At 51.5% G+C, this 14,268-nt stretch overlaps 1 protein-coding gene across 1 annotated transcript in view; it reads left to right on the top strand.

Annotated features, from left to right (window-relative positions):
- LOC118374386 (plexin-A2-like) overlaps positions 1-14,268 on the top strand; it is a 321,358-nt gene that overhangs the window by 69,082 nt on the left and 238,008 nt on the right. Inside the window, exon 3 of the mRNA XM_052484209.1 lies at positions 412-512. Within this exon, the coding sequence (XP_052340169.1) occupies positions 412-512 (101 nt within the window). The remainder of the gene's footprint in view (positions 1-411; positions 513-14,268) is intronic.

Genomic DNA, 14,268 nt, shown 5'->3' with positions numbered 1-14,268 from the left:
ACAGAATGCATTCTTCAACCTGACACATTCCCTAAAAAATAATACAGAATGCATTCTTCAACCTGACACATTCCCGAAAAAATAATACAGAATGCATTCTTCAACCTGAAGAGGTGAAAAGGATGTGTTCAGTTTGTCTTTTCAGTTACAAGAAAGGTTGTTTCATGTAGCGCATGTTTTTATGGGTCAACAGTTTCCAGTGAATAAAAAAGTAGTCAGTGAATACAAATATCTGACATGGTACGGGTGTCTTCTTTCTTTTAAACCCATAACCGTGTGTGTGAGGTGTATACTTTTGTTCCAGAGTAGATTTGTTTAAGACAAAGAAACACTGTGTGAGCCTGATTTAGCCCACTGCAGTAAAAGGTTTTAAATAGTAACTGTATGGCAACCCTGCTGTGTTTCTTTCAGGTGACACAGGTCCCTATAGAGTCATGTGATCAGTACGGGACGTGTGGAGAGTGCCTGAGCTCCGGTGACCCCCACTGTGGCTGGTGTGTCCTACACAACATGTGAGTATTCACTACACAACCACCACACTTTCACCTCTGAACCGTCATCTCTATGTCCACTGCTCAGTGTACACATCTACCTGGCTGTTCATTGGCTGACTCAAAGCCCACTGTGACCCTCAGTAACCTTTTCTCTCAGTGACACAGTTAGCTAAACATTCTAACACACATTATGATCAGAGGTGCTTAGAACCTCGTCATCATTTGCTCAAGCGTGTTAGTGCCATTAGCCTACAACCCAAAGCAATTGATGTGATGGTTTATGACAGTATGTAAACACACAATGAATGAAAGGCTACAGAGGCTCACCTGTGTGTATGTGGTGCTTTAAAGTAACTGATGCCTTTCAGCTATAGAACAGGTTCACAGCCAGGTGTCTGTCTCGTGTCTGTCTGTGTCTGGTGTTGAGTGGCAGTTGGTCTTCTGTGATACAACTGAGGTCACAGCTCTGTGAACTCTGCTTCAGCCACCTATAGAGGAGTCACCACCGCACTCTGAGGTCACAGCTCTGTGAACTCTACTTCAGCCACCTATAGAGGAGTCACAGCCGCGCTCTGGGGTCACAGCTCTGTGAACTCTGCTTCAGCCACCTATAGAGGAGTCACTGCCGCGCTCTGAGGTCACAGCTCTGTGAACTCTGCTTCAGCCACCTATAGAGGAGTCACAGCCGCGCTCTGGGGTCACAGCTCTGTGAACTCTGCTTCAGCCACCTATAGAGGAGTCACTGCCGCGCTCTGAGGTCACAGCTCTGTGAACTCTGCTTCAGCCACCTATAGAGGAGTCACTGCTGCGCTCTGAGGTCACAGCTCTGTGAACTCTGCTTCAGCCACCTATAGAGGAGTCACCGCCGCGCTCTGAGGTCACAGCTCTGTGAACTCTGCTTCAGCCACCTATAGAGGAGTCACCACCGCGCTCTGAGGTCACAGCTCTGTGAACTCTGCTTCAGCCACCTATAGAGGAGTCACCGCCGCGCTCTGAGGTCACAGCTCTGTGAACTCTGCTTCAGCCACCTATAGAGGAGTCACCGCCGCACTCTGAGGTCACAGCTCTGTGAACTCTGCTTCAGACACCTATGAGGAGTCACCTCCGCACTCTGAGGTCACAGCTCTGTGAACTCTGCTTCAGCCACCTATAGAGGAGTCACTGGCGCGCTCTGAGGTCACAGCTCTGTGAACTCTGCTTCAGCCACCTATAGAGGAGTCACCACCGCGCTCTGAGGTCACAGCTCTGTGAACTCTGCTTCAGCCACCTATAGAGGAGTCACCGCCGCGCTCTGAGGTCACAGCTCTGTGAACTCTGCTTCAGCCACCTATAGAGGAGTCACCGCCGCACTCTGAGGTCACAGCTCTGTGAACTCTGCTTCAGCCACCTATAGAGGAGTCACTGCCGCGCTCTGAGGTCACAGCTCTGTGAACTCTGCTTCAGCCACCTATAGAGGAGTCACCGCCGCACTCTGAGGTCACAGCTCTGTGAACTCTGCTTCAGCCACCTATAGAGGAGTCACCTCCGCGCTCTGAGGTCACAGCTCTGTGAACTCTGCTTCAGCCACCTATAGAGGAGTCACCGCCGCACTCTGAGGTCACAGCTCTGTGAACTCTGCTTCAGCCACCTATAGAGGAGTCACCGCCGCACTCTGAGGTCACAGCTCTGTGAACTCTGCTTCAGACACCTATAGAGGAGTCACTGGCGCGCTCTGAGGTCACAGCTCTGTGAACTCTGCTTCAGCCACCTATAGAGGAGTCACCGCCGCGCTCTGAGGTCACAGCTCTGTGAACTCTGCTTCAGCCACCTATAGAGGAGTCACCTCCGCGCTCTGAGGTCACAGCTCTGTGAACTCTGCTTCAGCCACCTATAGAGGAGTCACCACCGCGCTCTGAGGTCACAGCTCTGTGAACTCTGCTTCAGCCACCTATAGAGGAGTCACCGCCGCACTCTGAGGTCACAGCTCTGTGAACTCTACTTCAGCCACCTATAGAGGAGTCACTGCCGCGCTCTGAGGTCACAGGTCTCTGCTTCACCAACCTATAGAGTCGTCGCTACCGTGCTCTGAGCCATAGAAGCCAAGAGTGACATCTGTTGGTGATTGCTGTTACTGCAAGACCAGTTATAACTCAAGACAGTACAGACTCAGAGAGAGAGACAGAGAGAGACAGAGAAAGAGAGAGAGAGACAGCGAGAGAAAGAGGGCGTAAGACAGAGAGGAGAGAGAGACAGACAGATAGAGAGACAGAGAGATAAAGAGAGAGTAAGACAGAGAGGAGAGAGAGACAGAGAGAGGGAGAGACTGAGTCATAGTGAAAAGCAGCGCTGGTATTTTTCCAGATACATGTCAGACTTAGTGATGAAAGCAAATAAATGGAGTTGAAGTGGCTGTGGTTAGATGAATTGAGCGGAGGAGTGGTGTTCTCTCTCTCTCTTCTTTCTATCATGTATTTGATGCATAGCCCTTCTAATCACAGACCACACTGTGAAGAAGAAGCTATAGCTGAATGTGTGTGTCAGAGCCGCTAGCTGCAATCATCATTATCGTAATGGCAGCCCCTGCAAAGTGCACTTAAAGTCATTTACATCACTCCAATGCTGGGACAGGATAAATAATTGCCTGGCGACAAGGTAATTCAGCATTTGCTCTCCTCCTTGCAGGGATGCAGGCAGGGTGTTCTGGGGCGACAGTAACACCCTCTATTATTTTGGGTTAGCATACCTTCACTGAGATCATTTAGCAGGCCATTAGAATTAACCTCAGTGGGTTCAGTGGGCTCGGATTGTAATCCCACTCATTCCTCTATAGACTGGGGACTGCTGATAATCCTGCTCACTCTGTGTTGTGTAATTGTTTATCCTGATGATGCTGAGATGATGCTGGGAGGGAGATGGTGGATTTTAGTATTGTGACTGAGAGGGCAGCTGGGCAGGACTCAGAAGCAGTTGTTTTTGTGTGTGTGTGTGTGTGTGTGTGTGTGTGTGTGTGTGTGTGTGTGTGTGTGTGTGTGTGTGTGTGTGTGTGTGTGTGTGTGTGTGTGTGTGTGTGTGTGTGTGTGTGTGTGTGTGTGTGTGTGTGTACTGCATCTGGCGTGAAGAGGTCAGGTCCTGGTATCACGTCAGATCACCATCTGCTGTCTAACACTACGGTGGCCCACTTCCTGCCCATTCTATTCTACCCTGCTCCCTGCCCTACTCCCTGCCCTGCTCCCTGCCCTGATCCCTGCCCTGCTCCCTGCCCTGATCCCTGCCCTGCTCCCTGCCCTACTCCCTGCCCTGCTCCCTGCCCTGATCCCTGCCCTACTCTACCCTGCTCCCTGCCCTGATCCCTGCCCTGATCCCTGCCCTGCTCCCTGCTCTGCTCCCTGCCCTGCTCCCTGCCCTGATCCCTGCCCTGATCCCTGCCCTGTTCCCTGCCCTGCTCCCTGCCCTGCTCCCTGCCCTGATCCCTGCCCTACTCCCTGCCCTGCTCCCTGCCCTGATCCCTGCCCTACTCTACCCTGCTCCCTGCCCTGCTCCCTGTCCAGATCCCTGCCCTACTCTACCCTGCTCCCTTCCCTACTCCCTGCCCTGCTCCCTGTCCTGATCCCTGTCCTACTCTACCCTGCTCCCTGCCCTACTCCCTGCCCTACTCCCTGCCCTGCTCCCTGTCCTGATCCCTGCCCTATTCTATCCTGCTCCCTGCCCTACTCCCTGCCCTGCTCCCTGTCCTGATCCCTGTCCTACTCTACCCTGCTCTCTGCCCTACTCCCTGCCCTGCTCCCTGTCCTGATCCCTGTCCTATTCTACCCTGCTCCCTGCCCTACTCCCTGCCCTACTGTACCCTGCTCCCTGCCCTGCTCCCTGCCATGTTCCCTGCCCTACTCCCTGCCCTACTCTACCCTGCTCTCTGCCCTACTCCCTGCCCTGCTCCCTGCCCTGCTCCCTGTCCTGATCCCTGCCCTACTCCCTGACCTGATCCCTGCCCTACTCCCTGTCCTAATCCCTGCCCTACTCCCTGTCCTGATCCCTGCCCTGCTCCCTGCCCTGCTCCCTGTCCTGATCCCTGCCCTGCTCCCTGTCCTGTTCCCTGCCCTACTCCCTGCCCTACTCTACCCTGCTCCCTGCCCTACTCCCTGCCCTGCACCCTGCCCTGCTCCCTGTCCTGATCCCTGCCCTACTCCCTGTCCTGCTCCCTGCCCTGCTCCCTGTCCTGATCCCTGCCCTGCTCCCTGTCCTGATCCCTGCCCTACTCCCTGTCCTGATCCCTGCCCTGCTCCCTGCCCTGCTCCCTGTCCTGATCCCTGCCCTGCTCCCTGTCCTGATCCCTGCCCTACTCCCTGCCCTACTCCCTGCCCTGCTCCCTGTCCTGATCCCTGCCCTACTCCCTGTCCTGATCCCTGTCCTACTCCCTGTCCTGATCCCTGTCCTACTCCCTGTCCTGATCCCTGCCCTACTCCCTGTCCTGATCCCGCCCTACTCTACCCTGCTCCCTGCCCTACTCCCTGCCCTGCTCCCTGTCCTGATCCCTGTCCTACTCTACCCTGCTCCCTGCCCTACTCCCTGCCCTACTCCCTGCCCTACTCCCTGTCCTGATCCCTGCCATATTCTACCCTGCTCCCTGCCCTACTCCCTGCCCTGCTCCCTGTCCTGATCCCTGTCCTACTCTACCCTGCTCCCTGCCCTACTCCCTGCCCTGCTCCCTGTCCTGATCCCTGTCCTACTCTACCCTGCTCCCTGCCCTACTCCCTGCCCTGCTGCCTGTCCTGATCCCTGTCCTACTCTACCCTGCTCCCTGCCCTGCTCCCTGCCCTACTCCCTGCCCTGCTGCCTGTTCTGATCCCTGTCCTACTCTACCCTGCTCCCTGCCCTACTCCCTGCCCTGCTCCCTGTCCTGATCCCTGTCCTACTCTACCCCGCTCCCTGCCCTACTCCCTGCCCTACTCCCTGCCCTGCTCCCTGCCCTACTCCCTGCCCTGCTCCCTGTCCTGATCCCTGCCCTATTCTACCCTGCTCCCTGCCAAATCAAATCAAAATCAAATCAAATTAATTTATATAGCCCTTCGTACATCAGCTGATATCTCAAAGTGCTGTACAGAAACCCAGCCTAAAACCCCAAACAGCAAACAATGCAGGTGTAAAAGCACGGTGGCTAGGAAAAACTCCCTAGAAAGGCCAAAACCTAGGAAGAAACCTAGAGAGGAACCGGGCTATGTGGGGTGGCCAGTCCTCTTCTGGCTGTGCCGGGTAGAGATTATAACAGAACATGACCAAGATGTTCAAATGTTCATAAATGACCAGCATGGTCGAATAATAATAAGGCAGAACAGTTGAAACTGGAGCAGCAGCACAGTCAGGTGGACTGGGGACAGCAAGGAGCCATCATGTCAGGTAGTCCTGGGGCACGGTCCTAGGGCTCAGGTCCTCCGAGAGAGAGAAAGAAAGAGAGAATTAGAGAGAGCATATGTGGGGTGGCCAGTCCTCTTCTGGCTGTGCCGGGTGGAGATTATAACAGAACGTGGCCAAGATGTTCAAATGTTCATAAATGACCAGCATGGTTGAATAATAGTAAGGCAGAACAGTTGAAACTGGAGCAGGAGCATGGCCAGGTGGACTGGGGACAGCAAGGAGTCCTCATGTCAGGTAGTCCTGGGACATGGTCCTAGGGCCCAGGCCAGTTGAAACTGGAGCAGCAGCATGGCCAGGTGGACTGGGGACAGCAAGGAGTCATCATGTCAGGTAGTCCTGGGGCATGGTCCTAGGGCTCAGGTCCTCCGAGAGAGAGAGAAAGAAAGAGAGAAGGAGAGAATTAGAGAACGCACACTTAGATTCACACAGGACACCGAATAGGACAGGAGAAGTACTCCAGATATAACAAACTGACCCTAGCCCCCCGACACATAAACTACTGCAGCATAAATACTGGAGGCTGAGACAGGAGGGGTCAGGAGACACTGTGGCCCCATCCGAGGACACCCCGGACAGGGCCAAACAGGAAGGATATAACCCCACCCACTTTGCCAAAGCACAGCCCCCACACCACTAGAGGGATATCTTCAACCACCAACTTACCATCCTGAGACAAGGCCGAGTATAGCCCACAAAGATCTCCGCCACGGTACAACCCAAGGGGGGCAACCCAGACAGGCCGACCACAACAGTGAATCAACCCACCCAGGTGACGCACCCCCCAGGGACGGCACGAGAGAGCCCCAGCAAGCCAGTGACTCAGCCCCGTAACAGGGTTAGAGGCAGAGAATCCCAGTGGAAAGAGGGGAACCGGCCAGGCAGAGACAGCAAGGGCGTTCGTTGCTCCAGAGCCTTTCCGTTCACCTTCCCACTCCTGGGCCAGACTACACTCAATCATATGACCCACTGAAGAGATGAGTCTTCAGTAAAGACTTAAAGGTTGAGACCGAGTTTGCGTCTCTGACATGGGTAGGCAGACCGTTCCATAAAAATGGAGATCTATAGGAGAAAGCCCTGCCTCCAGCTGTTTGCTTAGAAATTCTAGGGACAATTAGGAGGCCTGCGTCTTGTGACCGTAGCGTACGTGTAGGTATGTACGGCAGGACCAAATCAGAGAGGTAGGTAGGAGCAAGCCCATGTAATGCTTTGTAGGTTAGCAGTAAAACCTTGAAATCAGCCCTTGCTTTGACAGGAAGCCAGTGTAGAGAGGCTAGCACTGGAGTAATATGATCAAATTTTTTGGTTCTAGTCAGGATTCTAGCAGCCGTATTTAGCACTAACTGAAGTTTATTTAGTGCTTTATCCGGGTAGCCGGAAAATAGAGCATTGCAGTAGTCTAACCTAGAAGTGACAAAAGCATGGATTAATTTTTCTGCATCATTTTTGGACAGAAAGTTTCTGATTTTTGCAATGTTACGTAGATGGAAAAAGCTGTCCTCGAAATGGTCTTGATATGTTCTTCAAAAGAGAGATCAGGGTCCAGAGTAACGCCGAGGTCCTTCACAGTTTTATTTGAGACGACTGTACAACCATTAAGATTAATTGTCAGATTCAACAGAAGATCTCTTTGTTTCTTGGGACCTAGAACAAGCATCTCTGTTTTGTCCGAGTTTAATAGTAGAAAGTTTGCAGCCATCCACTTCCTTATGTCTGAAACACATGCTTCTAGCGAGGGCAATTTTGGGGCTTCACCATGTTTCATTGAAATGTACAGCTGTGTGTCATCCGCATAGCAGTGAAAGTTTACATTATGTTTTCGAATAACATCCCCAAGAGGTAAAATATATAGTGAAAACAATAGTGGTCCTAAAACAGAACCTTGAGGAACACCGAAATGTACAGTTGATTTGTCAGAGGACAAACCATTCACAGAGACAAACTGATATCTTTCCGACAGATAAGACCTAAACCAGGCCAGAACATGTCCGTGTAGACCAATTTGGGTTTCCAATCTCTCCAAAAGAATGTGGTGATCGATGGTATCAAAAGCAGCACTAAGGTCTAGGAGCACGAGGACAGATGCAGAGCCTCGGTCCGATGCCATTAAAATGTCATTTACCACCTTCACAAGTGCCGTCTCAGTGCTATGATGGGGTCTAAAACCAGACTGAAGCATTTCGTATACATTGTTTGTCTTCAGGAAGGCAGTGAGTTGCTGCGCAACAGCCTTCTCTAAAATCTTTGAGAGGAATGGAAGATTCGATATAGGCCGATAGTTTTTATATTTTCTGGGTCAAGGTTTGGCTTTTTCAAGAGAGGCTTTATTACTGCCACTTTTAGTGAGTTTGGTACACATCCAGTGGATAGAGAGACGTTTATTATGTTCAACATAGGAGGGCCAAGCACAGGAAGCAGCTCTTTCAGTAGTTTAGTTGGAATAGGGTCCAGTATACAGCTTGAAGGTTTAGAGGCCATGATTATTTTCATCATTGTGTCAAGAGATATAGTACTAAAACACTTGAGCGTCTCTCTTGATCCTAGGTCCTGGCAGAGTTGTGCAGACTCAGGACAACTGAGGTTTGGAGGAATACGCAGGTTTAAAGAGGAGTCCGTAATTTGCTTTCTAATAATCATAATCTTTTCCTCAAAGAAGTTCATGAATTTATCACTGCTAAAGTGAAAGTCATCCTCTCTTGGGGAATGCTGCTTTTTAGTTAGCTTTGCCACAGTATCAAAAAGGAATTTCGGATTGTTCTTATTTTCCTCAATTAAGTTAGAAAAATAGGACGATCGAGCAGCAGTAAGGGCTCTTCGGTACTGCACGGTACCGTCCTTCCAAGCTAGTCGGAAGACTTCCAGTTTGGTGTGGCGCCATTTCCGTTCCAATTTTCTGGAAGCTTGCTTCAGAGCTCGGGTATTTTCTGTGTACCAGGGAGCTAGTTTCTTATGAGACATTTTTTTAGTTTTTAGGGGTGCAACTGCATCTAGGGTATTGCGCAAGGTTAAATTGAGATCCTCAGTTAGGTGGTTAACGGATTTTTGTCCTCTGGCGTCCTTGGGTAGGCAGAGGGAGTCTGGAAGGGCATCAAGGAATCTTTGTGTTGTCTGTGAATTTATAGCACGACTTTTGATGTTCCTTGGTTGGGGTCTGAGCAGATTATTTGTTGCAATTGCAAACGTAATAAAATGGTGGTCCGATAGTCCAGGATTATGAGGAAAAACATTAAGATCCACAACATTTATTCCATGGGACAAAACTAGGTCCAGCGTATGACTGTGACAGTGAGTGGGTCCAGAGACATGTTGGACAAAACCCACTGAGTCGATGATGGCTCCAAAAGCCTTTTGGAGTGGGTCTGTGGACTTTTCCATGTGAATATTAAAGTCACCAAAGATTAGAATATTATCTGCAATGACTACAAGGTCTGATAGGAATTCAGGGAACTCAGTGAGAAACGCTGTATATGGCCCAGGAGGCCTGTAAACAGTAGCTATAAAAAGTGATTGAGTAGGCTGCATAGATTTCATGACTAGAAGCTCAAAAGACGAAACGTCTTTTTTTTTTTTTTTTGTAAATTGAAATTTGCTATCGTAAATGTTAGCAACACCTCCGCCTTTGCGGGATGCACGAGGGATATGGTCACTAGTGTAGCCAGGAGGTGAGGCCTCATTTAACACAGTAAATTCATCAGGCTTAAGCCATGTTTCAGTCAGGCCAATCACATCAAGATTATGATCAGTGATTAGTTCATTGACTATAATTGCCTTTGAAGTAAGGGATCTAACATTAAGTAGCCCTATTTTGAGATGTGAGGTATCATGATCTCTTTCAGTAATGACAGGAATGGAGGTGGTCTTTATCCTAGTGAGATTGCTAAGGCGAACACCGCCATGTTTAGTTTTGCCCAACCTAGGTCGAGGCACAGACACGGTCTCAATGGTGATAGCTGAGCTGACTACACTGACTATGCTAGTGGCAGACTCCACTATGCTGGCAGGCTGGCTAATAGCCTGCTGCCTGGCCTGCACCCTATTTCATTGTGGAGCTAGAGGAGTTAGAGCCCTGTCTATGTTGGCAGATAAGATGAGAGCACCCCTCCAGCTAGCACCCCTCCTGCCCTACTCCCTGCCCTGCTCCCTGCCCTACTCCCTGCCCTACTCTGCCCTGATCCCTGCCCTACTCTACCCTGCTCCCTGCCCTGCTCCCTGCCCTGATCCCTGCCCTACTCTGCCCTGCTCCCTGCCCTACTCTACCCTGCTCCCTGCCCTACTCTGCCCTGCTCCCTGCCCTACTCTACCCTGCCCCCTGCCCTGCTCCCTGTCCTGCTCTACCCTGCTCCCTGTCCTGCTCCCTGCCCTGCTCCCTGCCCTGATCCCTGCCCTACTCTGCCCTGCTCCCTGTCCTACTCTACCCTGCTCCCTGCCCTACTCTACCCTGCTCCCTGTCCTAGTCTACCCTGCTCCCTGTCCTACTCTACCCTAATCCCTGCCCTACTCTGCCCTGCTCCCTGTCCTGATCCCTGTCCTACTCTGCCCTGCTCCCTGTCCTACTCTACCCTGCTCCCTGTCCTACTCTACCCTAATCCCTGCCCTACTCTGCCCTGCTCCCTGTCCTACTCTGCCCTGCTCCCTGTCCTGATCCCTGTCCTACTCTGCCCTGCTCCCTGTCCTACTCTACCCTGCTCCCTGCCCTACTCTGCCCTGCTCCCTGCCCTACTCTGCCCTGCTCCCTGCCCTACACTGCCCTGCTCCCTGCCCTACTCTGCCCTGCTCCCTGTCCTACTCTGCCCTGCTCCCTGTCCTGATCCCTGCCCTACTCTGCCCTGCTCCCTGCTCTCTGCCCTACTCTGCCCTGCTCCCTGTCCTGATCCCTGCCCTACTCTGCCCTGATCCCTGCCCTACTCTACCCTGCTCCCTGTCCTGATCCCTGCCCTACTCTGCCCTGCTCCCTGTCCTGATCCTTGCCCTACTCTGCCCTGCTCCCTGTCCTACTCTGTCCTGATCCCTGCCCTACTCTACCCTGCTCCCTGTCCTGATCCTTGCCCTACTCTGCCCTGCTCCCTGTCCAACTCTGTCCTGCTCCCTGCCCTGCTCCCTGCCCTACTCTGCCCTGATCCCTGTCCTGATCCCTGCCCTACTCTGCCCTGCTCCCTGCCCTGATCCCTGTCCTGATCCCTGCCCTACTCTGCCCTGCTCCCTGTCCTACTCTACCCTGCTCCCTGCCCTACTCTGCCCTGCTCCCTGTCCTACTCTACCCTGCTCCCTGTCCTACTCTACCCTAATCCCTGCCCTACTCTGCCCTGCTCCCTGTCCTACTCTGCCCTGCTCCCTGTCCTGATCCCTGCCCTACTCTGCCCTGCTCCCTGTCCTACTATACCCTGCTCCCTGCCCTACTCTGCCCTGCTCCCTGCCCTACTCTGCCCTGCTCCCTGTCCTGATCCTGCCCTACTCTGCCCTGCTCCCTGTCCTACTATACCCTGCTCCCTGCCCTACTCTGCCCTGCTCCCTGCCCTACTCTGCCCTGCTCCCTGCCCTACTCTGCCCTGATCCCTGCCCTACTCTGCCCTGCTCCCTGCCCTACTCTGCCCTGTTCCCTGTCCTGATCCCTGCCCTACTCTGCCCTGCTCCCTGCTCCCTGCCCTACTCTGCCCTGCTCCCTGTCCTGCTCCCTGCCCTACTCTACCCTGCTCCCTGCCCTACTCTGCCCTGCTCCCTGTCCTGCTCCCTGCCCTACTCTGCCCTGCTCCCTGCCCTCCTCTGCCCTGCTCCCTGCCCTACTCTGCCCTGCTCCCTGCCCTACTCTGCCCTGCTCCCTGTCCTACTCTGCCCTGCTCCCTGCCCTACTCTGCCCTGCCTTGTGAAAAGCTGTCGCTGGAGCTAATCCCAGCCTGTCTTTGACCCAGCGCTATATGGGTGTCGAGTCCCTGTCAGCCCCGCTTTATCTACTAGACATTTGCCAGCAGCATACCATCCTGCATACCACTGCTGGCATGCTTCTGAAGCTAAGCAGGGTTGGTCCTGGTCTGTCCTTGGCTGGGAGACCAGATGCTGGAAGTGGTGTTGGAGGGCCAGTAGGAGGCACTCTTTCCTCTGGAAAATCAAAAAAATATCCCAATGCCCCAGGCCAGCGATTGGGGACACTGCCCTGTGTAGGGTGCTGTCTTTCGGATGGGATGTTAAAATGGGTGTCCTGACTCTCTGAGGTTATTAAAGATCCCATGGCACTTATCGTAAGAGTAGGGATGGTAACCCCGGTGCCCTGGCTAAATTCCCAATCTGGCCATCAAAACCATCATGGTCACCTAATAATCCCCAGTATACAATTGGCTCATTCATCCCCCTCCTCTCCCCTGTAACTATTCCCCAGGTCGTTGCTGCAAATGAGAATGTGTTCTCAGTCAACTTACCTGGTAAAATAATGGATAAAAAATAAATAAATAAATAAATATAGACACAGTGAAGTGAAATGCTGAGTTATTAATGCAGTGCTCAGTGAGAGAGGTCATTGTTTAGTCTGATAATGCATCTTATAGGGTCTGTTGACCAGTAGAGGCTGTTGATTCAGGGTGGAGGCTCTTGTTGAAACCTGCTGTAGATGAATACATATGTTTCCCCCCTTTCTGCATCATCCACCCTCCACCTCCTTCAACTAAACAGCCTCTGAGTACTACGCCTTCATCCTCCACAGCGGTGACTGCCTGGCCACCATGGACACTTTCTTCCCCAAATCAATGTTGACTTCATGAAATATGCCCTCCTTCTTCTCTCCAATGTTTGCTCCTTTTCCCCTGAAGGCGTATGTCTGTCTGTGCCACCATGGAGCTTGGCTCAGCTAGGGTAGAGATGTACTGGCTCTTATTAAGATGCTCTCTCTCTCTCTCTCTCTCTCTCTCTCTCTCTCTCTCTCTCCCTCTCTTTCATCCTCACTCTCTCATCCTCTCTCTCTCTCTCTCGCTCTCTATCTCTCTCTCTTTCCTCTCTGTAATCAGCTCTCCCAGACACTCAATTAGTTGGCTTGCCACACATAAACCACTGAGCGCTTTGACCAACCATCTCTCTCTCTCTCTCTCTCTCTCTCTCTCTCTCTCTCTCTCTCTCTCTCTCTCTCTCTCTCTCTCTCTCTCTCTCTCTCTCACTCTCTCTCACTCTCTCTCACTCTCTCTCTCTCTTTTCTTCTCTTCCAAACACACTGTTTTCCCCTCTAGCCTTTATACTATATGTTTTGCCACCATTGAAGCTCTGCATGTTCAGGTGGGTAATTAGGAACATGGCAGCACATTAGGCAGCTCTAGTGATGAGGACAGGCTAGAGAGGCAGGCAGGGTTGGCCAGGAGAGGAGAGGAGTATCTTCTTTCACTTCTTTCATTCTCCTGTCCTCCCTTCTATCTTCCACACTGGCCTGAGACTCCACACACAATCCTTTAATTGCCAGCAGCTGTTACAGACAGTATGGACCCAATGAAAGCTTCAGGAATGGGGGGGTGGGGGGGAATGAGAGAGAGAGAGAGCGAGAGCATTTGATGTCATATTCTCAGGTCCACAAAGTGAGCAGTGTTTTGATTGCAGTTCAGAGGAACATAATCATCTCAAGCGCTCTTCAGCTCTGACAGGCCCTGAATGGACCAACAGCTGTTGGTTAACTGGCGGTCTGGTCTGACCACAGTCTTAACCACTCAGAGCAATAAACAGTCTAGTGCAGTGTCACTCTATTCCCTGCAAACCCTGCACGATTACCTACCTAATCACTCTGAAGATGCTTTACCTTCTCAATGTTTACCACATTACAACGGGGGGGGGATTGTTGTCAGTTGTTGTCAGGATTATAGTTTGGGTTTGATCCAGAGAGGAGATGTGTAGGGTGAGTGATAGAGGAAATTATGGTTGAAATGACTAATTATGTATACATTCCAATCAGAACTGACTAGTCAAAATGCTATAATGTACTGTACATGTGAATTTTCTCTCTTGCTCCCATTCCCAATTGTATATAATGTAGTCAGGAGTTTAGTAACAATGAAGGTCTGTTCCTTAGTTCATTCAGTTGTACAATCTCCAGGTGGCAGGAACGGCCCATCTCCAGACTGTCTAGAATGTTGATTTATACTGACTGGCCTTGACTTTGTGCTGATAACACGAAGGCTCGAGAGCTAGAGGGCCCCTCTACTTGTGAAATAGATAGAACGTTTAGAAAACGCTGATGTCATGTGGAAATATGTGTATGTGGGGAGTACTCTCTTGAAATAAACGCTGTTACCTTTGGCTTTTAAGACTGGTCTCAATCTACTTCATGCATAATTAATGAACTTACAACTCATTAATGAATTAGAATGAGTGAGAATCTGGTTTTGGCTACAAAACATACGGGAATTTAGAAATTCCACTATCA

This window comes from Oncorhynchus keta, chromosome 28 (assembly GCF_023373465.1).
Source record: "Oncorhynchus keta strain PuntledgeMale-10-30-2019 chromosome 28, Oket_V2, whole genome shotgun sequence".
NCBI classification, from domain to species: domain Eukaryota; kingdom Metazoa; phylum Chordata; class Actinopteri; order Salmoniformes; family Salmonidae; genus Oncorhynchus; species Oncorhynchus keta.
The sequence above is the reverse complement of the archived record's forward strand: the minus strand, read 5'-3'. Positions and strand labels throughout refer to the sequence as shown.